Here is a 24,389-nt window from a genome sequence, read left to right as displayed (position 1 = left end):
CAACCAAAAATCTACTCTTTGTCCATTATGTTGTATTTTGATATAGACATTTTTCATTTTTATGTATTTAATTATGTCAGTCATTCCTTCTGTGATTTCTTTTTTTTTATTTAGAAAGTCCTTTGCTATCTGGATAGTGTATTAAAAAATCATATACACTTTATCTTGATTTCCTAAGATTTCACTTCTTCATGTATTATTTAACTTATCTGAAATTGACTCTCTGTAAATCCTCCTATTTTATAGTGATTTGATCGAAACTACACCAGTAGTTTTCAGTTATTCTGCCTTATTACCTGGAGATTTTCTTTACGTATAATTATATTAAGAAGGTAATTTGCTGTTACTGTACCAAGTTTCAAATCTTACTTTTTGGCCAGAATAACATGATTTGGTTGTTGTCTTTGCCTAATTTACTGGTAGCCAAACTCTTTACTTTTTTCTCCCTCACATTAATTTCTCTCAGAAGCTCAGTTACGGTATCATATGCTCTTCCTGACTCCCATACAACTTGCTGTAAAGAGCTTCTTTGTACTTTCATTTCTAGGTAGGGTTGATGGCCTCCGTTTTGTATTTGTGACATCCTTATTTACTTTTTCTTATTTTTATTAAGGAGGAAGGGTTAGTGTCGGTGACCTAAAAAATGTTCTACAAAATACTGGGTTCAGACTTGAGGAAAACGAAATCCAGGACCTGCAGAGCCACCTACCAGTTATTGGTGAGCATTTTAAGATTCCTTTATCCTGGGGCACCTGGCTGGCTTAGTCAGTAGAACATGCAACTCTCAATCTCAGGGTCATGAGTTCAAGCCCCATGTTGGGTGTGGAGCCTATTAGATGGATGGACGGATAGATAGGGATAGGTACCTTTATCCTATAGACAATGACTAGTCTACTCTGAAAGCCGTGAGGAAACACATTATGGGGAGAGAAAAACCAGGGGCAGAGGTACAATTAGAGGCTGCTGCCAAGGTCCAGATGATAAGGTTCTTTATTAAGGAACTACATTGGTTATAAAGGGGGAGGGCTGATGGGATGTGGTTGGTGAAAGGGAGAGAGATACTAGAAGTGGGAAGCAGAGGTTCATAGTTTGTATGATTGACATGCACACACACATAGGTGGGGGTGGGGGAGAAACAGGAAAAGGAGCAGAATGAAGACAAAAATGTTTAGAACATGGGTGTCTGAGTGGCTCAGTCAGTTAAGCGTCTGACTCTTGGTTTCAGCTCAGGTCATGATCTCAGGGTCCTGGGATTGAGTCCCACATCAGGCTCCCTACTCAGTGGGGAGCCTGCTTCTCCCTCTGCCTACCACTCCCCCTCTTTGTGTGCTCTCTCTTTCTCTCTCTGATAAATATATAAATAAGTTAATAATAATAAGCATTATTCTGAAATCTAGTCCGACATCTTACTTATATCCATACTGATTAGGTCCCTGGCAGTCAGTACTGTCTCTTGTTCTCTTTTTTGAGGTGAGTTTTTCCATTTTGTCATTCTGTCCAGAATAGATGAACGAGAGAACAAAATACTAAAATGGCAACAAAAACCCCAAAGAAATAAACACTAAACAAATCAGAAGACGGCCAAAACCAAATAAATAAATAAATAAACAAATAAATAAATGTAATCAGACAGGTGAACAGAATAGAGCAATACTTTGGATCCTGTGTGTATTTTGGTCTGTTTGTTAGAAAACTAGATCCCAAATTGTAGAGAAAGAAAAACTTATATATGTACCAAAATAAAATTAAATACATTGAAAGGGTAGAATGTAACTGTAAAGATGAAAATTTTAAAAGACTTTAACAAAACAAAAAACAAAAACAAACAAAAAAAGGAACGAGGAAAAAGAAAGAGAGAATATGATCAGATAGGCGAATAGAACAAAGCCATACCCTAGAGTTTGGGTGTACTTTGGTCTGTTAGAAGAAACCGCATCCCAAAATTGTAAAGTAAGAAAACCTTATATATATAGAAAAATAAAATTAAATACAATGAAGGGATAGAATGTAATTCTAAAAATGAAAATTAAAAAAGATTTTAATAAGAGTTGATAAAATAAGAAATTGGTTGAGAAAGGAAAGAAAAAAAATTTTTTTAATTTAAATTTAAAGACTAAAGAAGGGGCTCCTGGGTGGCTCAGTCGTTAAGCGTCTGCCTTCAGCTCAGGTCATGATCCCGGAGTCCAGGGATGGAGTCCCACATCAGGCTCCCTGCTCAGCAGGGAGTCTGCTTCTCCCTCTGACCCTCACACCGCTTTTGCTCTCTCTCTCTCTCAAATACATAAATTAAAAAAAAAAAAAAAAAAGACTAAAGAATCATGGGGAAAAAGCCATGAATTCTATGTGGTGTATTTCCCTAGTGCTGGAGTTTTGTAGTTCTCATTCATTGGTAAACTTGGTCTTGGCTGGATGTTTTTGCTGATCTTCTGGGGGAGGGGCCTGTTGCTTTGATTTTCAAGTGTCTTTGCCCCAGGCGAAATTGTACTGCCGTTGCCAGGGGTCCAGGTCCAGGTCCAGGTGCTTGGTTTTTCTTTTGTTCCCTGAAGGCTTTCCACGCAGCTTTAGAGGATGAGAATGAAAATGGCGGCCTCCCAATCTCTGGCTCCAGAGCAGAAAGCTTGGGGCCCCATTTCTCAGTGAGCCCCCAGAGAAAAGCAGTCAATCACTCCTGTCTCCCTGGTCTTCCACCACAGTCCACATTCACCCAGCCTGTGACAAGCCTTTTTATCTCAGGCACATGACCCCCTTTCCAGTCTCCAAACCCTGGAGACTCCTGCGACGTGTTCCTGCTCCATTCCTCCCAGGCAGGAAGGGGGTCTCACTGTTCTGCTGCTTGTTGGGCCCCTGCTCAGGGAGCAGTCACCTGACTGTGCCACAATTCGAGTTTTATGGCAACCCCAAGCTGAAAGCCCACTCCTGGGCTCGCTGACTGCAGCCAGGTTCCACTCCGACGCGTGAGAACTCTGCTGCACTCAGGCACCCCTGGTCTTCCTGTGACCCTGGGGATCCTGAGACCACACTGTTCCCACTTAGCCACCTGAGCAGCTTTCAGGCCGGAAAGTCCCTCACCGGAGCAGACCTCTAAAACTTCTGATTTTGTGCTCTGCTGCTGTTATCACTTGCCAGTAGCCGGCTTTTGGAGGCTCCCTCCCCCCATGGTCCATCTTCCCATATATATCACCTCAGATTCACTTCTTTGTATCTCCTGCCTTGCCCAAAGTGGTTGCTTTTCTCTTTGTAGAGTCATGGCTATTCTTTTCTTAGAGCTCCGGTTGAGTTCGCAGGTGTTCAGAATGATTTGATAGCTATCTTGCTGAATTCCTGGGACCGGATGAAACTAAGGTCTCCTACTCCTCTGCCATCTTGGACTTTAATGAATACATTTTTTAAAAATCTTTCAAAAAATCACATTTGTTAATATCACCACCTGTCTAATCAAAAAAGTGTTTAAGTATTGAGAACCTATCAAGTCATGGTGTGGATATAAGGTTTTCTAAACTTAAATTTTTGTTTGAAAACTTGATACTCTACCACTGAAACATCTACTGTCAATTGTTTTCTTAAGATAACAGGCTCACTTTGTTCATTTTCAAAAAGATGCTTCCCAAATACCAAACTCTGAATAACTGGGTTTTTGCAAGTGAAAATGGTGTTCATGAAAAAGCAACTATTTTGTTTGAGTCTCAAACAATCATACAAGTTATTTTCCTCAAGAAATCATTGTATTTTAGTATACAACTGACGTGCTTTATACAAACTTCTCAATTCATTATACAGAATATTAAAAAGGTGTGTTCTCAAGGGTTAAGATTTAATAAAATCAATACCTTTTGCTGCACTATCAAGAACACTCTTAAGTGATATTGAGGAAGACATAAAAAGATGGAAAGATATTCCATGCTCATGGATCGGAAGAATTAACATAGTTAAAATGTCCATGCTACCGAGAGCAATCTACACTTTCAATGCTATCCCGATCAAAATACCGAGGACAGTTTTCAAAGAACTGGAACAAATAGTCCTCAAATTTGTATGGAAACAGAAAAGGCCCCGAATCTCCAAGGAACTGTTGAAAAGAAAAAACAGAGGGGAGGGGGGTGGGGGAATGGGATAGGCCGGTGATGGGTAGTAAGGAGGGCACATATTGCATGGTGCACTGGGTGTTATACACAACTAATGAATCATCGAGCCTTACATCGAAAACCGGGGATGTACTGTATGGTGACTAACATAATATAATAAAAAATCATTATAAAGAAAAAAAAAAAAAACAAAGCTGGGGCATCACAATGCCGGATTTCGAGCTGTACTGCAAGGCTGTGATCACAAAGACAGCGTGGTACTGGCACAAAAACAGACACATAGACCAATGGAACAGATGGGCATGGAATGGACCAGAAATGGACCCTCGGCTCTTTGGGCAACTAATATTTGATAAAGCAGGAAAAAACATCCGGTGGGAAAAAGACAGTCTCTTCAAAAAATGGTGCTGGGAAAATTGGACAGCTACATGCAAAAGAATGAAACTTGACCACTATCTCACACCATACACAAAAATAAACTCCAAATGGATGAAAGACCTCGATGTGAGGCAGGAATCCATCAAAATTCTAGAGGAGAACATAGGCAGCAACCTCTACGACATCGGCCAAAGCAACCTTTTTCATGACACATCCCCAAAGGCAAGAGAAACAAAAGATAAAATGAACTTATGGGACTTCATCAAGATTAAAAGCTTCTGCACAGCCAAGGAAACAGTCAAGAAAACTAAGAGGCAGCCCACGGAATGGGAGAATATATTTGCAAATGACACTACAGATAAAGGACTGGTATCCAAGATCTACAAAGAACTTCTCAAACTCAATACACGAGAAACAAATAAACAAATCAAAAAATGGGCAGAAGATATGAACAGACACTTTTCCAATGAAGACATACAAATGGCTAACAGACACATGAAAAAATGTTCAAAATCATTAGCCATCAGGGAAATTCAAATCAAAACCACACTGAGATACCACCTTACGCCAGTTAGAATGGCAAAAATAGACAAGGCAAGAGACAACAATTGTTGGAGAGGATGTGGAGAAAGGGGATCCCTCCTACATTGTTGGTGGAAATGCAAGTTGGTACAGCCACTCTGGAAAACAGTGTGGAGGTCCCTTAAAAAGTTAAAAATTGAGCTACCCTATGATCCAGCCGTTGCACTACTGGGTGTTTACCCCAAAGATACAGACGTAGTAAAGAGAAGGGCCATATGCACCCCAATGTTCATAGCAGCAATGTCCACAATAGCTAAATCGTGGAAGGAGCCGAGATGCCCTTCAACAGATGACTGGATTAAAAAGTTGTGGTCCAGGGGCACCTGGGTGGCACAGCGGTTAAGCGTCTGCCTTCAGCTCAGGGCGTGATCCCGGCGTTATGGGATCGAGCCCCAAATCAGGCTCCTCCGCTATGAGCCTGCTTCTTCCTCTCCCACTCCCCCTGCTTGTGTTCCCTCTCTCGCTGGCTGTCTCTATCTCTGTCGAATAAATAAATAAAATCTTTAAAAAAAAAAAAAGAAGTTGTGGTCCATATATACAATGGAATATTACTCAGCTATCAGAAAGAACGAGTTCTCAACATTTGCTGCAACATGGACAGCACTGGAGGAGATAATGCTAAGCGAAATAAGTCAAGCAGAGAAAGACAACTATCATATGATTTCTCTCATCTATGGAACATAAGAACTAGGATGATCAGTAGGGGAAGAAAGGGATAAAGAAAGGGGGGGTAATCAGAAGGGGGAATGAAACATGAGAGACTATGGACTCTGAGAAACAAACTGAGGGCCTCAGAGGGGAGAGGGGTGGGGGAATGGGATAGACCGGTGATGGGTAGTAAGGAGGGCACGTATTGCATGGTGCACTGGGTGTTATACAACTAATGAATCATCGAGCCTTACATCGGAAACCGGGGATGTACTGTATGGTGACTAATATAATATAATAAAAAATCATTAAAAAAAAAAACAACACTCAAGTGAAACTGACATTCTTTTGCTACAAGCACGCACAATGAAGAACACAATGACTGCTAGTACATTTGTTGCCATGGTCTTGATTCACGCAAAGATGCCAGCAATTTCACCCACCCCTACTGTTGCACCACCAGTGCAAATGTCAAAAGTGTAAAAGGCAAAGGGTATTGGTGACTCCAGAGGTCCCTGGACCGCACTTTGAGAACCGTGGCTCTAACCCATCTCAACCTTCTACTCAATGCAAGAGAACTAGGTCTGAAAGAAGGAAAACTGACCTCTAGGGCGAGCTAACTAAACAAACAAAACATTCCATTCACCATAACACTCTAAAGATTTTTAATAGCTTATGAAATAAAAGTTATATTAATTGAATGGACATATATTTAAAGCTCAAACTTTTTGTTATATCTTCCTGTGGATTGAAAATATAATAAAAATTTTAGAATAAAACATGAAAAATTACTGGGATTCCATACACCAAATCTTTATTTAGGAATTTTATATAGGGGAGCCTGGCTGGCTCAGTCAGTAGAGCGTGCAGCTCTTGATCTCAGGGTTATGAGTTCAAGCCCCTTGTTGGTTGTAAAGATTTCTCAAAAACTTTTTTTAATCTTAAAAAAATAATTTTATTTAACTTTTCACGTCTCGTTATCTTCATCTGAATCTAAATTCTGAATTTTCCTACAGAAGATGAAAAGGTTGATTTGGCTACGTTGATGGAAGCAGCTAGTGCTTTTACAGGTGAGTGAGAACTTGTATAACACATCATAAAATTGAGATCTTGATGCCTTGTAGAGAATTACCTATTTAAAGCAGTAGTTTACCCCCTCCAGCCATCATTAATAAGCTTGCTTTGCCTTTTTTACTTATTTATTAATGATTTTGTCTTATTGACAATAATTTAGATCATTAGAGATTTAGAGGTGTGGGCACTCTCAAATATTTTGGCCAGTAATGTGTTCGTTTCTCCAGTGTTCAAAGAATCAAAATATTGGTGAACACAGTGGATCTCAATGTGAAGTTTTTGCATCAGGAAATATCACTATGAACAGTCAGTCCCATAATTCAGGTCATAAAGCAATAACAGAGGTATTACTTACCAGTACAATTACGTATATTTTACATACCATCATAAGTCATTGGGTGGTTACACTCCAAGCTACATTGACCCATATATAGAATAGGAATGTTATCTTCTTATTTTGATTAAAGAAACTTTTCAGGTACTGAATTGTATAATAACTCTGTATATGAAGTCAGCTCATGTATTTCAACTTCATCCTGCAGTTAGAAATAATGCTGTACTGGATCATGTTTTTCATAGTTTAGAATAATTGTATTTTTTAATATTGTCACCTGAAATAATCCCCATCTATTCAAAGGAGAAAAGGTTGAAGCCAATGACTTAAAAAGTGTACTGAGAAACATGGGAATTGAGATCACTGAAAAAGAACAGTTGATGCTGTCGAAAACTCTGCCAATCTCTAGTGAGTGTTTAACACGCCATCATGGTGCTCAGGGAAATGTGGTATTATGGGCTTCTGGGTGAGAATTGTCTAATGTCCTAAGAAACCCCCTAAGGAAAATGCAGTCCAGACATAAGAAACCCCTTTCTTGTCACCTGTGTTTGGAAGTAAGAAACTTAGAAGTGAGAAATTCCTCTCTTTTCCATTCAGTCAAGGGGCCCCTTGCTAAATATTTTAAATGCTACACAACTAAATTCATCTGTAGCCCCCTGAATGTGCCCCACATCCTCAGTTCTACCCATGATAGCCCTCCCATCTCCCCATAATCCAACAACTAAAAGATAAACACCTAAGAGCAGGGGACCACCAGGACCATGTGCTTAAACTGTCAGTATTTGATTCTGATTTGTCAGTGATCCAACCAGTCCATCCTTCCTGGGCACCTGCATATGCTCTCCCTCAGAGACCCTAGAGGCCAGCCTGTGCTTCACCTGTGCCTCCTGCCCAGTCTCAGGGACCTCCATGGAGACATTCTTCCCCCTACCCTATAGCACCTGTCCCCACTTGTCCCTGAACATGAGCAAGCCTACACATCATGATGGGTGCTAGAACCTATGATGATAGAAGCAGCAGCCCAGGAGCAAATGCTCAATGCCCATCCCTATTCCCCTCACATATACCTAAGGCTGCAGCCACTCACTATGTCTAGCATTCCCCCACATTGCTCTCAAGGGGCCAGTTACGAGAATTGCAGCATCCTTAGGATATTGGCTCTGAGAGAACAGGGTAGAGATGCACAAAGCAGCAGATGGACTGTAATGGAGATGGCCACATCCACATGCCAGGCACCGAGGGTTCTGTCAACACTGCAGACACTCCTTCCATAGGAAGGGGCCCTCTGAGACAGACAGCCCCTATGGAGATGGATTGGGCTGGCAGATGTCCCTTGTTATCTGCCCCTGTTGAATTTCCCCTCCGCTTATGAAAAGAGTTTGTTTAGAGAACAAAATTTATTTAAATATTGTTTGTAGTACCATTTGGGTTGATGACTATTTTTAATAAAATCCCTTTTAGACTCTACCGTCCAGGCTAAACATATGCTTATAGGAATACCTTATGGGCCTAGAGCATAGGCAAGAAGAAGAGAAAGACAGAGGGGTCGAAGTGCAGTTAATGAAGGGAAAACTAAGAAGAAAGAAGCACATATGTGGGTGTATTTGTAGCCTGCATCAGCTACTGCCATGTGTTTCAACTAGGAAATCGATTGGCCACATTGTGGGCATTCCTTTTATTATTATTTGAGGGTGAGACAGAATGAATTTCTAGATGAATTATGTAAAATGTCTTATAAAATTATAGAGTTCCTTATCCTTTTTTCTTTTGACTTGAATTTTACTCTATCTCACAGGAGATGGAAAGGTGTATAAGAAGAGATTACTGAATAGTGTGAAGCTTCTCAAAGGTAAGAATCATGAGAACAGGAACTAAAGTTTGTTATGCTTCTCATTTGCTTTTTTAGATTTCTTTTTTTTTTTTTAAGATTTTATTTTATTTTATTCGACAGAGATAGAGACAGCCAGCGAGAGAGGGAACACAAGCAGGGGGAGTGGGAGAGGAAGAAGCAGGCTCATAGCGGAGGAGCCTGATGTGGGGCTCGATCCCATAACGCCGGGATTACACCCTGAGCCGAAGGCAGACGCTTAACCACTGTGCCACCCAGGCGCCCCTGCTTTTTTAGATTTCTGATTAGAACCATGCTATGCCATTATTCTACTGGTTTAGTGACACTGAACTTACGCCTCATAACCGATCACTCTTCTTGAGGTGTAACTACATTTGAGGACGTTATTCTTAGTAATGGGGAGCAAGGTTGAGATTCTGATGTCATTTATGTCAATTATCTTTATCAATTCATCACACTTCTCTAATTCTTCTTTTTCATCCATGATTATTTCAATTAAAAGTTATAGCACAATGTTGAGGGAGCATTTTCTCTTCTCAACTCTAGCACTGACTATCTGGGTTCATTTAAATGGCCAGTGTTTCACTCTACACGTAGTGGATGCAGACTCAAGGCTAGCATCTTCTAGTTCCTGGACCTACTTGAATTATTTACATCCTCTTCTTTCCTAAGGGAAAAAAGTCAATGTCAAGAACCTGAACACCCTTGTAAAGAACATGGAGATTGAGCTTGAGAAAGAGGACTATCAGGACTTACTGAGCCACCTGCCCATTGATGGTAAGTATTTCAGATACCACTGTACCTCAGGGCCAATCTTAGAGCTTCTAAATGAGGGCTTCTGAAAGGAAAGCTAGTTTTTAATCTCTTTGAAAAACTTATGAAATATTTCAAACATATATCAAAACAGAAAACAAACACCCTGACAAACACTTGCATATCCACTGGCTAGAGTTAACAAATGTTACCATTTTGCCATATTTCTTTCGTATATCTTCCTTCCTTCCCTTCCTTGTACACTTTTTAAAAATAAGATAAAGTTTCATTAATGACTGAATAAGACCAAGTTATCTGGATAAAAATGTCACAGAGGCAAAGAGAGTAGAGTTCATTAGAAAGAATTTGCTAAGGGGTAAGTCCCAGGCTCAAAGTTCGTGAGTGAGAGGGCTCTTAGATTCAAATGCAGAGCCAGTGGCTTCCCATTAAAAACTTGATGCAGGGGGTGACTGGGTGGCTCATTTGGTTAAGTGTCTGCTCAGGTCATGATCTCCAGGTCCTGGGATCAAGGCCCATGTCAGGCTCCCTGCTCAGCGGGAGTCTGCTTCTCCCTCTGCCTCCCCCCCTGCTCATGCTCTCTCCCTCACTCTCTCTCTCTCTCAAATAAATAAAATCATTTTTAAAAAAACTTGATGAAAACAACTTATAAGAGAGCCAGATAGCACATCTTTCAGCACAACCAGCACATGCCAAACCAAAATAAACAAATCGTTCTTCTTCCCTAATTCAGGGTTCTTATTCTTAGCTAATAGGAAGTTGGCAGGTGTGGCTAAGGCAGGCCACTGTCACCAGCAAACGTCTGCTGCCCCTACCTGTAGCTTCTAAACTTAAATTTTTCATATCATTTTTCTAAGTCTAAGATTTGGTCTTTGTGCCTGAATTGTCTTTTCTTGCAGAGAATAAAATGGTTGATTTGAATGTGGTGATGGATGATGCAAAAGCTTTTACAGGTAAGAAGTTGTGGTAAAAAGGGAATTCATTATTAACTAAGACCTTAATGCTTCATAGGAAAAAAAAAAAAAAGATGTCTTTAAATAGTAGTTTTCTCTTCAGGCTACTACTGACATGCTAAGTTGAACCCCTACAAATTTAATGTTTGTTCTATAATCTTACTGTTTGATTTGGTATTTTTCCTGAATAGACGTATATTATGTGGAATTTGGGCCAATAATGTTTTCTACTTCACCATTGTTTAAACAACCATACTGTAGGTGAACTCTGTTCAATCTCAGGGTGAAGCTTTTGTAGGACAGCCAGGAAACACAGTCACTGTGTCAAAAGATCCCATAATTCAGGAAATAATTTGGCATTTGACTTATATCTGGGATTATATATGCTTTTCTTTTGTTTGAATTAAAAGTGTAAATTCTATTTCTGACATGATCTACAACCCACATGTACTCAGAATCTATATAGGTTAACAAGTTTCATTGTCAGTTCGCTCTTCTAAGTAAGCCTATGCCCCATAGTTCAACTTTTTCGTCACTGGAAATCCTTCATCCATTCCTAAAATTCTTATGTTAACAATTTCCATCTTTCCAAAGGTGAGAAAGTTAATGTCAATAATCTGAGCAATGCGATGAGGAAAATGGGGCTAGTACTTACTGAGGAGGAGAAGAAGCAGCTGCTGAAAACTCTGCCCATTCACAGTGAGTATTTAGCACATCTTTGAAACACGGATTTATGGTTTTGTTTGTGAAAACTGCTGAAATTATATGTGTATGTCCAGTAAAACCCCTTTAGAAAGCACAGTTTCACAAAAGTAGAAATCCTGTTCTTGTCACTTACATTTTAATATTGAAAATTGGCAACATCTTTCACTGGTCTCCATCATCAAAACTAAATTATCCTCTTCCCCTGGGAGCATCACCTCACCTAAGTCATGACCAAGGGAAAAAGGAAAACCAGGGGAGTAAGAGTAGGAAGGAAAAGGGGAGAAATAGGGAGATAAAGACTTTTTAATTCAATGATAGGTAGATTTATATCAGTGAAAGCTCTGTCTTTGGTTTCATTCTCACTTGAGGGTAAAATAAATAAAATCCTAAATAAGTCTGAAGGGTTTTTCCCCCTGAAATTATGGATGTTGTATTGTCTTTGTGTTGTCTTTGTTAATCTTCCCTTCATTTAATCTCTATTCTTAATTGTGTCTTGTCTTACAGCTGATGGAAAAGTATACAATAATAGATTGCTAAAAGGTGTGAAGGCCCTCGATGGTGAGTAAGAAACACAGGGAAAGAGCAAATAAAAATAAAATCCTCATGTTTACCATTTGCTGTTAAATGTTCCAACTTTGCTTCTTGCCAGTTTTTTTAAGATTTTATTTATTTAGAGAGAGAGAGACCATGTCTGTGTGAGTGGGAGGAGGGGCAGAGGGAGAAGGAAAGAGAGTATCAAGCAGACTCCACTGAGCACAGGGCCAGATGCAAGGCTCAGTCTCACAACCCCGAGATCATGACCTGATCCGAAATCAAGAGTCAGATGCTTAACCAGCTGACCCACCCTGGCACCCCTGCTTCTTGCCAATTTTTTGATCCATTGTTATGGACTCAACTTACCATTTTTCTTTGGGTATGTTGACATTTGGAGATATAAGGAAAAGTATCATCTTACTGTAGGAAGTTCTAACACTGCTTTCTAGTAAGTGCCCAGAACTGTACAGACTGGTTGTTGTTTCAACCACAAGTAGATGTGGCAGTTCTCCCTGTTCACCTCTCATGGAAAACTGAAGGTGCCTGGGTGGCTCAATTGGTTGAGCATTTGCCTTCAGCTGGGGTCATGGTCCCAGGGTCCTGGGATCGAGCCCTGCATAAGACGCCCTGCTCAGTGGGGAGTCTGCTTCTTCCTCTCCCTCTGCCTGCCCATACCCCTGCTTGTGTTCTCTCTCTCTGTGTCAAATAAATAAAACCTTAAAAAAAAAAAAAACCTGAAGCAAAGTCCCCTAGATGGGTATTAAGAAAAATATGCTGTCTCTACTCCTTATACTAATTCTGTTATAAACAATTATATTTTTAATTTTTAATTACAAAAATATTTTTAAAACAGCAAATACTATAAGAAAACTATCCAATTCTACCACTTGGAAAACTGATAAAAGAAGTGTAAGTCAAGTCATGGGGATCTAATGTAGCATGGTGACTATAGTTAATAATACCATGTTGTATATTTGAAAGTTGCTAAGAGAGTAGGTTTTAAAAGTTCTCACCACAAGAAAAAAAAAACTTGTAACTTTGTGTAAGTGATGGATGTTAACAAGAATTATTGTGGTGATGACATTATAATATATACAAATACGAAGTCATTATGTTGTACATATGAAACTGATACAATGTTTATATGTCAATTATATGGACTCTGGAAAACAAACTGAGGGTTTCAGAGGGGAGGGGGTAGGGGATTGGGCTAGGCCGTTGATGGGTATTAAGGAGGGCACGTATTGCATGGAGCACTGGGTGTTATAAGCAAACAATGAATCATGGAACACTACATCAAAAACTAATGATGTACTGTATGGTGAATAACATAACAATAAAAAATTGAGATATATATATATATATTTTTAATTTTTAAAAAACTGAGAGTCCCCCTACCTCCCACCAATCTCATCCCTCCCCATAAAGGTAAATACTGTTTACTGTTTACCTTTTTCTCAATGATTACCTTTCTCAATTTTTTCCTACTTTCAACAGACATATCTAAATCTGGAAGATATATATATTAATAGTTTCTTTGTGCCCTTGTGGTTAACCCTCCATTTGGGATTTATGATGCATGGCCATGATTAGCATTTTTCACTCTTAAGCACCAATATTCATGTTTTTATTCCATGCCCTTCTTTCCTAAGGACCAAGAGTCAAACTCAGAAGGGTGAAATCCGTCATGGAAAACATGGGGACTAAGCTCAAGGATGAGGAACTTGAGGAACTAATGACCCAAGTACCAATTGATGGTGAGTGTTATGGGCATCATTATGCTCTTCAGAGAAATAGTGAACCCTTCTATCAGAGCTGCTGAAAATAGCCTGCCTTTATAGTATTCAATGAAATAAATGTAAATAGAAAGACTTAATCTTGACTCATTAGGAAATACTATCTCCAGAAATGCTTTTTAAGAGATACGTTGGAGATACTACTTGTAAAATTCAGCCATGCCTGGGAAAGGCACACATATAAGTCACTGAAAGAAAAGTGACCTTTTTTTTTTTTTTTACTTCATGTATAGGGGAACTTGTTCATAAGGGGACATTTAAGAGAAAAATTAACAAAGTGAGAAGCAAATGATGAATTAGGAGAGAATGGTTGTAAGGCAAAGAGCTAGTACCCGAAAGGTAGAAAAAGCCCTCACACATTGATAGAAAACATATGGAGAGTACAAAAATAGCCAAATATACAAATAAATAATTCATAAAAGAGGAACGTAAGTGCCCAGTAACATATGAGAAGATGTCTAACCTCATCAATAATCATGAAGATATAAATAAAATACAGTATTATTTTCACTCATTGGACCGGCAAAAATTAGCAAGATTGAGAACATCTACTTCTGGTGAGGATATGAGGAAAGGGACTCCCTGACACATTTCAGATGAGCGTTACCATTGCTATATGTCTTCTTGGAAAAGTCATTTGGCAGTATCTATGGGGGAAAAAATTCCCTTTTCCCTGGTGAATCCAGCCTACATGCCTTGTCTATAGTACATAGCATTTCTTAGTGCTGAGGCCTGGTCTTCGTTCTGCCACTAAATTGCTAACAAATAATTTAACCCTACTGAAAGTTAGTGTCTTCATATGTTAAATGGGAAGCTGAACTAAATTATTTTCTATGGTCACTTTTTGCTCTGGAATCAATACAGATAATACATGTTAAGTACTTAATGCAGTGTCTAGAATATTCAGTAAATGTTTGTCATGATGATGGTGGTAGTGGTGCAGATAACGGAGAAGATGGAGAAGATGTTCAAGAAGAAGAAAAGGAAATTCTATGACCTATAAATTAATTTTGTCAATTATAAAAATATAAGTCCTGATAGAATAAATATTTGTTTACTAATTATGACTTTATATAAATAAATAGGTAATATGCAACTAGAGCATTTTCTAAGAAATCACTGGGCTCACTGTCTTCCTCCTCCACTACTCCTGTTCTTATTCTTGGCAAATTCACTACCTTCCAAATAGATCAGGGCTTTTGACTTTACTGTGCAATAGACGCCTTTGACAGTATGATGAATGCATCACTTCTGAGTATATTTTTAAATGCATAAAACAAAATATGTAAGATTACAAAGAAACTAATTTTATTATAATACAATGTATAAAACATCAAAGATATCAATTATTAGTACCTATTAACATATTTAACAAGTTCTAGTAGATCTAATAATTACTAGAATTTTAAAGCAGTGATGAGCATAAGCAACTTTTCAATACATTTGCAACAACTACCATATAATATGAAAATGTCAGTACTTGTATTAGTAACAAAGTCATAGGTTTTGCTACTACTGTGATTTGTTGCCTACACTAATAATTGAAGAAAATGCTAAAATTTAAGTTAAGTTAGTTAAGTTAAAATTAAGTTAGAAAATAAAGATGTGGGAGGAGTTAAGATGGCGGAGGAGTAGGAGACACCGTTTTCAGCCGGTCCTCCGAGTCGAGTGGGATAGGTACCAGACCAGCCTAAACAACCACGGAACCAGCCTGAGACGCAGGAAGACGCATCTGGATCTCTACAAATGAACATCTCCAGCGCTGAGTATTGAGGTACGAAGCGGGGAGCCATGAAACTGTGCACAGATATCGGAAGATAAACGGAAGGGGGAGGGAGCCGCCGCGTTCAGGCGCCGGGAAGCGGCAGCCACCTGCACGGGAGAGCGGGCGGGGCTCGCGGACGGCACCCGCAAAACAGCAGACTGAGACCGTGAGCCGGGTGCGCGCGCCACCAGGCATCTCGCGGAACCCCGGAATCCCGGTGCGCTCACTGGATCCAGACTGAGACCGGGAGATCCGGGAGCGTGCGCTGGGCGGCTGGCGGCTGGCGGCTGGCGGCTGGCGGCATTAGAAACACAAAGGACAGAGACGCCGGCCCTGGAAGTGAGGGCTGGGACGCCGGGTGTGGGGCGCACATCCCGGGACGCTGCAGGGTTGAGCAGCACCAACAGAGACAGAGTTAAAGTGGCCAGAACATTAGTAGAGAACGGGCCGCGATCCCTCTGTTCCGTGACAGAGGCTGAAATTCGGCCGCTGCTGCTCTGACTCTCAGAAGAGGCACAGCAAACCGCCACGGAAAGCCGCCAGAGACCAAAAGCCTGGAAATACCGGCTCAGGGAGTGCCCATCCCCATCCCCCCTAGCAGGGGACACCGAGACTCTACCCAAACAGGGCTGCCTGAGTATCGGCGCGGCAGGCCCCTTCCCCAGAAGGCAGGCTGAAAAATCAAGAAGCCCACAACCCGGGCGCCGGGGTGGCGCAGTCATTGAGCGCCTGTCTCCGGCTTAGGGCGTGATCCCGGCGTTCCGGAAAGGAGTCCCTCATCGGGCTCCTCCGCTGGGAGCCTGCTTCTTCCTCTCCCACTCCCCTGCTTCTGTTCCCTCTCTCGCTGGTTGGCTGCCACATACATACATACATACATACATACATACATACATACATAAATAAATAAATAAATAAATAAATAAATAAAATCTTTAAAGAAGAAGCCCACATCCCTAAGATCCCTATAAAACAAGGGGCACGGCCTGGGACCCAGTCAATAATTTGGGCTCTAGAAACCCCGCAACCTCTCTTCATCAGAATGACAAGAAGGAGAAGCCCCCCCCAGCAAAGAAAAGACAGTGAGACTGTGGCCTCTGCCACAGAAATAACGGATATGGGTGTAACCAAATTATCAGAAATGGAATTCAGAGTAACGATGGTCAAAATGATGAGTAGAATTGAAAAAAGTATAAACGAAAAGGTTACTGAGAATATAGAATCCCTAAGGACAGAAATGAGAGCGAATCTGACAGAAATTAAAAATTCTATGGGCCAAATGCAGGCAAAACTAGAGGCTCTGACAGCCAGGGTCGCAGAAGCAGAGGAAAGGGTTAGTGAATTGGAGGATGGGTTAATAGAGGAAAAAATGAAAATAGAAGATGGTCTTAAAAAAATCCACGCCCACGAATGTAGGTTACGGGAGATTACTGACTCAATGAAACGATCCAATGTTAGAATCATCGGCATCCCCGAGGGGGTGGAGAAAAACAGAGGTCTAGAAGAGATATTTGAACAAATTGTAGCTGAAAACTTCCCTAATCTAGCAAGGGAAACAAACATTCGTGTCCAAGAAGCAGAGAGGACCCCTCCCAAGCTCAACCACGACAAACCTACGCCACGTCACGTCATAGTGCAATTCGCAAATATTAGATGCAAGGATACAGTATTGAAAGCGGCCAGGGCAAAGAAATTTCTCACGTACCAAGGCAAAAGCATCAGAATTACGTCAGACCTGTCTACACAGACCTGGAATGAGAGAAAGGGTTGGGGGAGCATATTTAAAGCTCTTTCAGAGAAAAACATGCAGCCAAGGATCCTTTATCCAGCAAGGCTGTCATTCAGAATTGATGGAGAAATAAAGAGATTTCAGAATCGCCAGTCACTAACCAATTTTGTAACTACGAAACCAGCCCTACAGGAGATATTACGGGGGGTTCTATAAAAGTAAAAAGGCCCCAAGAGTGATACAGAACAGAAAGTCACAGCCAATACAAACAAAGACTTTACTGGCAACATGGCAACATTAAAATCATATCTCTCAGTAATCAGTCTTAATGTAAATGGTTTGAACCATCCGATAAAACGCCACAGGGTTGCAGATTGGATAAAAAGAAATGACCCATCCATTTGCTGTCTACAAGAGACTCATTTCAAACCCAAAGATGCATTCAGACTGAGAGTAAGGGGATGGAGTACCATCTTTCACGCAAATGGTCCTCAAAAGAAAGCTGGGGTAGCAATTCTCATATCAGATAAATTGGATTTTAAACTACAGACTATAGTTAGAGACGCAGAAGGGCACTATATTATTCTTAAGGGAAGTATTCAACAAGTGGATATGACAATTATAAATATATATGCCCCCAACAGGGGAGCAGCAAGATACACAAGCCAACTCTTATCCAGAATAAAGAGACATATAAATGAAAATACATTAATAGTAGGGGACCTCAACACTCCACTATCAGAAATAGACAGAACACCCTGGCAAAAACTAAGCAAAGAATCAAAGGCTTTGAATGCCATACTCGACGAGTTGGACCTCATAGATATATATAGAACACTACACCCCAGAACCAAAGAATACTCATTCTATTCTAATGCCCATGGAACATTCTCAAGAATAGACCATGTTCTGGGACACAAAACAGGTCTCAACCGATACCAAAAGATTGAAATTATCCCCTGCATATTCTCAGACCACAACGCTCTGAAATTGGAACTCAACCACAAGGAAAAATTTGGAAGAAACTCAAACACTTGGAGACTAAGAGCCATACTGCTCAGGAATGACTCGATAAACCAGGAAATCAAAAATCAAATTAAACAATTTATGGAGACCAATGAGAATGAAAATACAACAGTCCAAAACCTATGGGATACTGCAAAGGCAGTCCTAAGGGGGAAATACATAGCCATCCAAGCCTCACTCAAAAGAATAGAAAAATCTAAAATGCAGTTTTTATATTCTCACCTCAAGAAGCTGGAACAGCAACAGAGGGACAGGCCTAATCCACGCACGAGGAAGCAGTTGACCAAAATTAGAGCTGAAATCAATCAAGCAGAAACCAGAAGTACAGTAGAGCAGATCAACAGGACTAGAAGCTGGTTCTTTGAGAGAATCAATAAAATTGACAGACCACTGGCAAGACTTATCCAAAAGAAAAGAGAAAGGACCCAGATTATTAAAATTATGAATGAAAAAGGAGAGGTCACGACGAGCACCATTGAAATTGGAAGGATTATTAGAAATTTTTATCAACAGCTATATGCCAATAAACTAAGCAATCTGGAAGAGATGGAATCCTTCCTGGAAACCTATAAACTACCAAGATTGAAACCGGAAGAAATTGATTCCTTAAACAGGCCAATTAATTATGAAGAAATTGAGTCAGTGATAAACAACCTTCCAAATAACAAAACTCCAGGCCCGGACGGTTTTCCTGGGGAATTCTACCAAACATTCAAGGAAGAAATAATACCTATTCTCCTAAAGCTATTTCAAAAAATAGAAACAGAAGGAAAGCTACCAAACTCATTCTATGAGGCCAATATTACCTTGATCCCCAAACCAGGCAAAGACCCCCTCAAAAAGGAGAATTACAGACCGATTTCCCTAATGAATATGGACGCCAAAATCCTCAACAAGATACTTGCTAATAGAATCCAACAGTACATTAAAAGGATTATCCATCACGATCAAGTGGGATTCATACCTGGGATGCAAGCGTGGTTCAATATTCGCAAATCAATCAGTGTGATACATCATATCAACAAGAAAAGACTCAGGAACCATATGATCCTCTCAATCGATGCTGAAAAAGCATTTGACAAAATACAGCATCCTTTCCTGATTAAAACCCTTCAGAGTGTAGGAATAGAAGGTACATTTCTCAATCTCATAAAAGCCATCTATGAAAAGCCTACTGCAAATATTATTCTCAATGGAGAAAAGCTGGAAGCCTTTCCCTTAAGATCAGGAACTCGACAAGGATGCCCACTCTCGCCACTATTATTCAACATAGTACTAGAAGTCCTTGCAACAGCAATCAGACGACAAAAAGGGATCAAAGGTATTCAAATTGGCAAAGAAGAAGTCAAAATGTCTCTCTTTGCAGATGACATGATACTCTATATGGAAAACCCAAAAGAAGCAACTCCCAAATTATTAGAAGTTATAGAGCAATTCAGTAACGTGGCAGGATACAAAATAAATGCTCAGAAATCAGTTGCATTTCTATACACGAATAACGAGACCGAAGAAAGAGAAATTAGGGAATCCATCCCATTTATAATAGCACCAAAAACCATACGTTACCTTGGAATTAACTTAACCAGAGACGTAAAGGACCTATATTCTAGAAACTATAAATCACTCTTGAAAGACATTGAGGAAGACATAAAAAGATGGAAAGATATTCCATGCTCATGGATCGGAAGAATTAACATAGTTAAAATGTCCATGCTACCCAGAGCAATCTACACTTTCAATGCTATCCCGATCAAAATACCAAGGACATTTTTCAAAGAACTGGAACAAACAGTCCTTAAATTTGTATGGAAACAGAAAAGGCCCCGAATCTCCAAGGAACTGTTGAAAAGGAAAAACAAAGCTGGGGGCATCACAATGCCGGATTTCGAGCTGTACTACAAAGCTGTGATCACAAAGACAGCATGGTACTGGCACAAAAACAGACACATAGACCAATGGAACAGAATAGAGAGCCCAGAAATGGACCCTCGGCTCTTTGGGCAACTAATATTTGATAAAGCAGGAAAAAACATCCGGTGGGAAAAAGACAGTCTCTTCAATAAATGGTGCTGGGAAAATTGGACAGCTACATGCAAAAGAATGAAACTTGACCACTATCTCACACCATACACAAAAATAAACTCCAAATGGATGAAAGACCTCAATGTGAGACAGGAATCTATCAAAATTCTAGAGGAGAACATAGGCAACAACCTCTACGACATCGGCCAAAGCAACCTTTTTCATGACACATCCCCAAAGGCAAGAGAAACAAAAGATAAAATGAATTTATGGGACTTCATCAAGATTAAAAGTTTCTGCACAGCCAAGGAAACAGTCAGAAAAACTAAGAGGCAGCCCACGGAATGGGAGAATATATTTGCAAATGACACTACAGATAAAGGACTGGTATCCAAGATCTACAAAGAACTTCTCAAACTCAATACACGAGAAACAAATAAACAAATCAAAAAATGGGCAGAAGATATGAACAGACACTTTTCCAATGAAGACATACAAATGGCTAACAGACACATGAAAAAATGTTCAAAATCATTAGCCATCAAGGAAATTCAAATCAAAACCACACTGAGATACCACCTTACGCCAGTTAGAATGGCAAAAATAGACAAGGCAAGAAACAACAATTGTTGGAGAGGATGTGGAGAAAGGGGATCCCTCCTACATTGTTGGTGGGAATGCAAGTTGGTACAGCCACTCTGGAAAACAGTGTGGAGGTCCCTTAAAAAGTTAAAAATTGAGCTACCCTATGATCCAGCCATTGCACTACTGGGTATTTACCCCAAAGATACAGACGTAGTGAAGAGAAGGGCCATATGCACCCCAATGTTCATAGCAGCAATGTCCACAATAGCTAAATCGTGGAAGGAGCCGAGATGCCCTTCAACAGATGACTGGATTAAGAAGTTGTGGTCCATATATACAATGGAATATTACTCAGCTATCAGAAAGAACGAGTTCTCAACATTTGCTACAACATGGACGGCACTGGAGGAGATAATGCTAAGTGAAATAAGTCAAGCAGAGAAAGACAACTATCATATGATTTCTCTCATCTATGGAACATAAGAACTAGGATGATCAGTAGGGGAAGAAAGGGATAAAGAAAGGGGGGGTAATCAGAAGGGGGAATGAAACATGAGAGACTATGGACTATGAGAAACAAACTGAGGACTTCAGAGGGGAGGGGGGTGGGGGAATGGGATAGACCAGTGATGGGTAGTAAGGAGGGCACGTATTGCATGGTGCACTGGGTGTTATACACAACTAATGAATCATCGAGCCTTACATCGGAAACCGGGGATGTACTGTATGGTGACTAACATAATATAATAAAAAATCATTAAAAAAATAAAATAAAATAAAATAAAATAATAAAAAAAAATAAAAGAAAATAAAGATGTACAGTTGACCCTCAGACAATGTGGGAGTTAGGGCACCAACACCCTGTGTAGTCGGAAATCTGCATGTAATTTTTTTACAGATTTTTATTTATTTATTTATTTATTTATTTATTTATTTATTTATTTATTTGAGAGAGAGATTATGAGCAGAGGGGAAGGGTAGAAGGAGAAGCAGATTTCCTGCTGAACAGGGAGCCCAATGTGGGACTCGATCCCAAGACCCTGGGACCATGACCTGAGACCTGAGCTGAAGTCAGACGCTTGACTGACTGAGCCATCCAGGCGCCCTGCATATAACTTTTGACTCCCCAAAAACTTAACTACTAATAGCCTACTGTTGACCGAAAGCCATACCAGTAACATAAGTCAATCAACACATATATAATACATGTATCATATATTGTATTTTTACAATAAAGTAAGCTAGAGAAAAAATGTTACTAACAAAATCAAGAAAAAATACATTTATAGAACTGTACTGTATTTACCAAAAAAGCCCACGTAAAAGTGGCCCTTCACGGTTCAAACCCATGTCATTTAAGGGTCAGTTGTATTTTTTTTCCATCCAAGCTCAAGGACTCCCTGAATTCTATCATTAGAGCATCCATAGACCCCAGGTTAAGAAATCCTGATTAAATCCTAATTAACTCCTGTTATAAGTCACCCATCCAACATCATGACCTCCTGTCCTTGACCTCTCCCATTTCACTCATCTTTTACTCCCATCCCTTTAATTGCTCCTCACACGGTGATGACCTAGACCTTGTCCTCACCTAATACTTCATCACCCTAATATCTCTATATCATCTACCTACTCTCTGACCTTTATCCTTCCAGTTTATTTACTATGCAGACATTTCTGCCATAACACAATGTAGGGATGCCTGAAAAAAAAACCTTTCTGTAAAATTAATATTGCCCACTAAAGTGAGCTCATGCGGAAAATTGAAGCAGCCCACTCAAAATGTGTGCCACTGTGTAACCAGAACACTAACAAAAGCAGCAATTGATACTGTGTGAGGAAGCTTAGACACCGCAGGTAAATAGCTCAGAGTAGCTGGAGACTATTAAAAAAGAGTACAACACATATCCACAAGGAAAGAGCTGAAAAGCTGGCCTGTAGTTCTGAAATAGTGTAGATGAAAGTAGAGCCCTGAGCCAGTGAACCGGGTTCCCCTTCCTATATTACAGGCATTTTAAAAAAATTTTTTTACTAAAATAGAGCTGAAAAGGTCCCTGCTGTAGCCAACCCAGAATTTTTTATTTTCCTTCTGACATTCATAATTCTAATTCTTTCACTTAGGAAAAACCGTGTGTGAGCTAACACACCTCCCGCGTTGCTCTGACATTATTCCATCCAGCAGCCGAATGTGGTGCATCGGTTCTATCGAGCAGGTTCTGTAGCAGAACAGAGTGCAGAACTCCAGCTCTAGCTCCTTACCAGCCACATGGGGTTCTCCGCTCCCATGGTGGGCTGGCCCTTCCACTTGTGCCCTGGATCTCATTTCCACCTGCTTTCTCAAAGACTGAACTCCTGCAATTTCCCCCTTTCTCTCCTGCATCATCAATTTCTCCCTCTCTACTCTCTCTCTCTCTCTATAGATGCCACCGACTTGCAGATCATGCTTTCCTCTTCCCCTCGTCCCCCGCCGCTACCCCTCCACCTCTTAGTTCCTCTTCACAGCAGAACCTCTCAAAACATTGTCATTACTTAGCATTGTATGGTGACTGATCATTGCCACACTTGTGAATGAGCGCAGCATAATGTATAAACTTGTCAAATCACTATGTTGTGCTCCTGAAACTAATGTCACATTGTATGTCAACTATACTTCAAAAAAAGAAACCCCAAACTTGTGCTTTCTTTTTCTCTCCACTTCCTCGCTCCCATTCACTCTCTAGCACTCATTCCCTGCCACGGAACTGAACCAGCTCTCAATCTTCAGTGACCTCTATCTCTTGCCAATGTTCATGGTTAAGTCTCTGTTCTTATTTTACTTAACATCTCAGCAGCGTTTGACATAGTGACTGACCCCTCTTTATTAACACATTTTTTTCTCCAGACTTTTGAAGCCCCATACTTAACCTGGTTTTCTTCTTTCCTCACTGAGAGCTTCTCAGTTTCCTTTTCAGTTTCTGACTTTTTCCTCTGCAAGATTTCTAAATAATGAAGTGTCCAGGACTAGACTCTTGGCTACATCTTCTTCCTAGGAGATTGCTAATAGTCACGTAAAGAACTATGGTTGCAACCATAGCCCAAGACACCAGTATCTCCTTCCTGGGCCACTGAAACCGTCTCTAGTCCCCATTCCTCCAGTTTCCCCATCTTGCACACATCAGCCAGAATAATCTTTTGAAAGTGAAATCAGGTTAAATTACTCCCCTTCTTCATGGCCTCCAATGACATTCCATTGCAACCAGAACAAAATCCCAACTTTATCATCAGGGCCAACAGTGCCCTTCATGATTTGGCCCATGTCACACCAGCCTTTTCTCTGCTTCTCAATCATAACAAAAAGCAACAATTGATATTGTGTGAAGAAGCTTAGACAGCCCAGGTAAATAGCTCAAATTCATCCCCATCTTAGGGCTGCCATGCGTACTGTTTTTCTAATTGGAATGTTCCTCCCCTAGTTCTTTACATGACTATCCTCTTCTCATCATTCAGGCCTCAACCCAAATAGACCCTCCTCAGAGAGGCCTTCCCTGATTTCCCTTTCTAGAGCACCCTACATTACTCC

General features: G+C 40.3%; 1 protein-coding gene across 1 annotated transcript in view; it reads left to right on the top strand.

Annotated features, from left to right (window-relative positions):
- EFCAB3 (EF-hand calcium binding domain 3) overlaps nucleotides 1-24,389 on the top strand; it is a 123,726-nt gene that overhangs the window by 56,102 nt on the left and 43,235 nt on the right. Inside the window, exons 27-35 of the mRNA XM_045814333.2 lie at nucleotides 614-718; nucleotides 6,707-6,760; nucleotides 7,402-7,506; nucleotides 8,894-8,947; nucleotides 9,620-9,724; nucleotides 10,618-10,671; nucleotides 11,266-11,370; nucleotides 11,881-11,934; nucleotides 13,563-13,667. Coding sequence (XP_045670289.2) covers nucleotides 614-718; nucleotides 6,707-6,760; nucleotides 7,402-7,506; nucleotides 8,894-8,947; nucleotides 9,620-9,724; nucleotides 10,618-10,671; nucleotides 11,266-11,370; nucleotides 11,881-11,934; nucleotides 13,563-13,667 — 741 coding nt within the window. The remainder of the gene's footprint in view (nucleotides 1-613; nucleotides 719-6,706; nucleotides 6,761-7,401; nucleotides 7,507-8,893; nucleotides 8,948-9,619; nucleotides 9,725-10,617; nucleotides 10,672-11,265; nucleotides 11,371-11,880; nucleotides 11,935-13,562; nucleotides 13,668-24,389) is intronic.

This window comes from Ursus americanus, chromosome 23, assembly GCF_024610735.1.
Source record: "Ursus americanus isolate L20-20 chromosome 23, mUrsAme1.1.p, whole genome shotgun sequence".
NCBI classification, from domain to species: domain Eukaryota; kingdom Metazoa; phylum Chordata; class Mammalia; order Carnivora; family Ursidae; genus Ursus; species Ursus americanus.
Note: the sequence above shows the minus strand (reverse complement) of the source record. Positions and strands in the feature narration are given on the sequence as shown.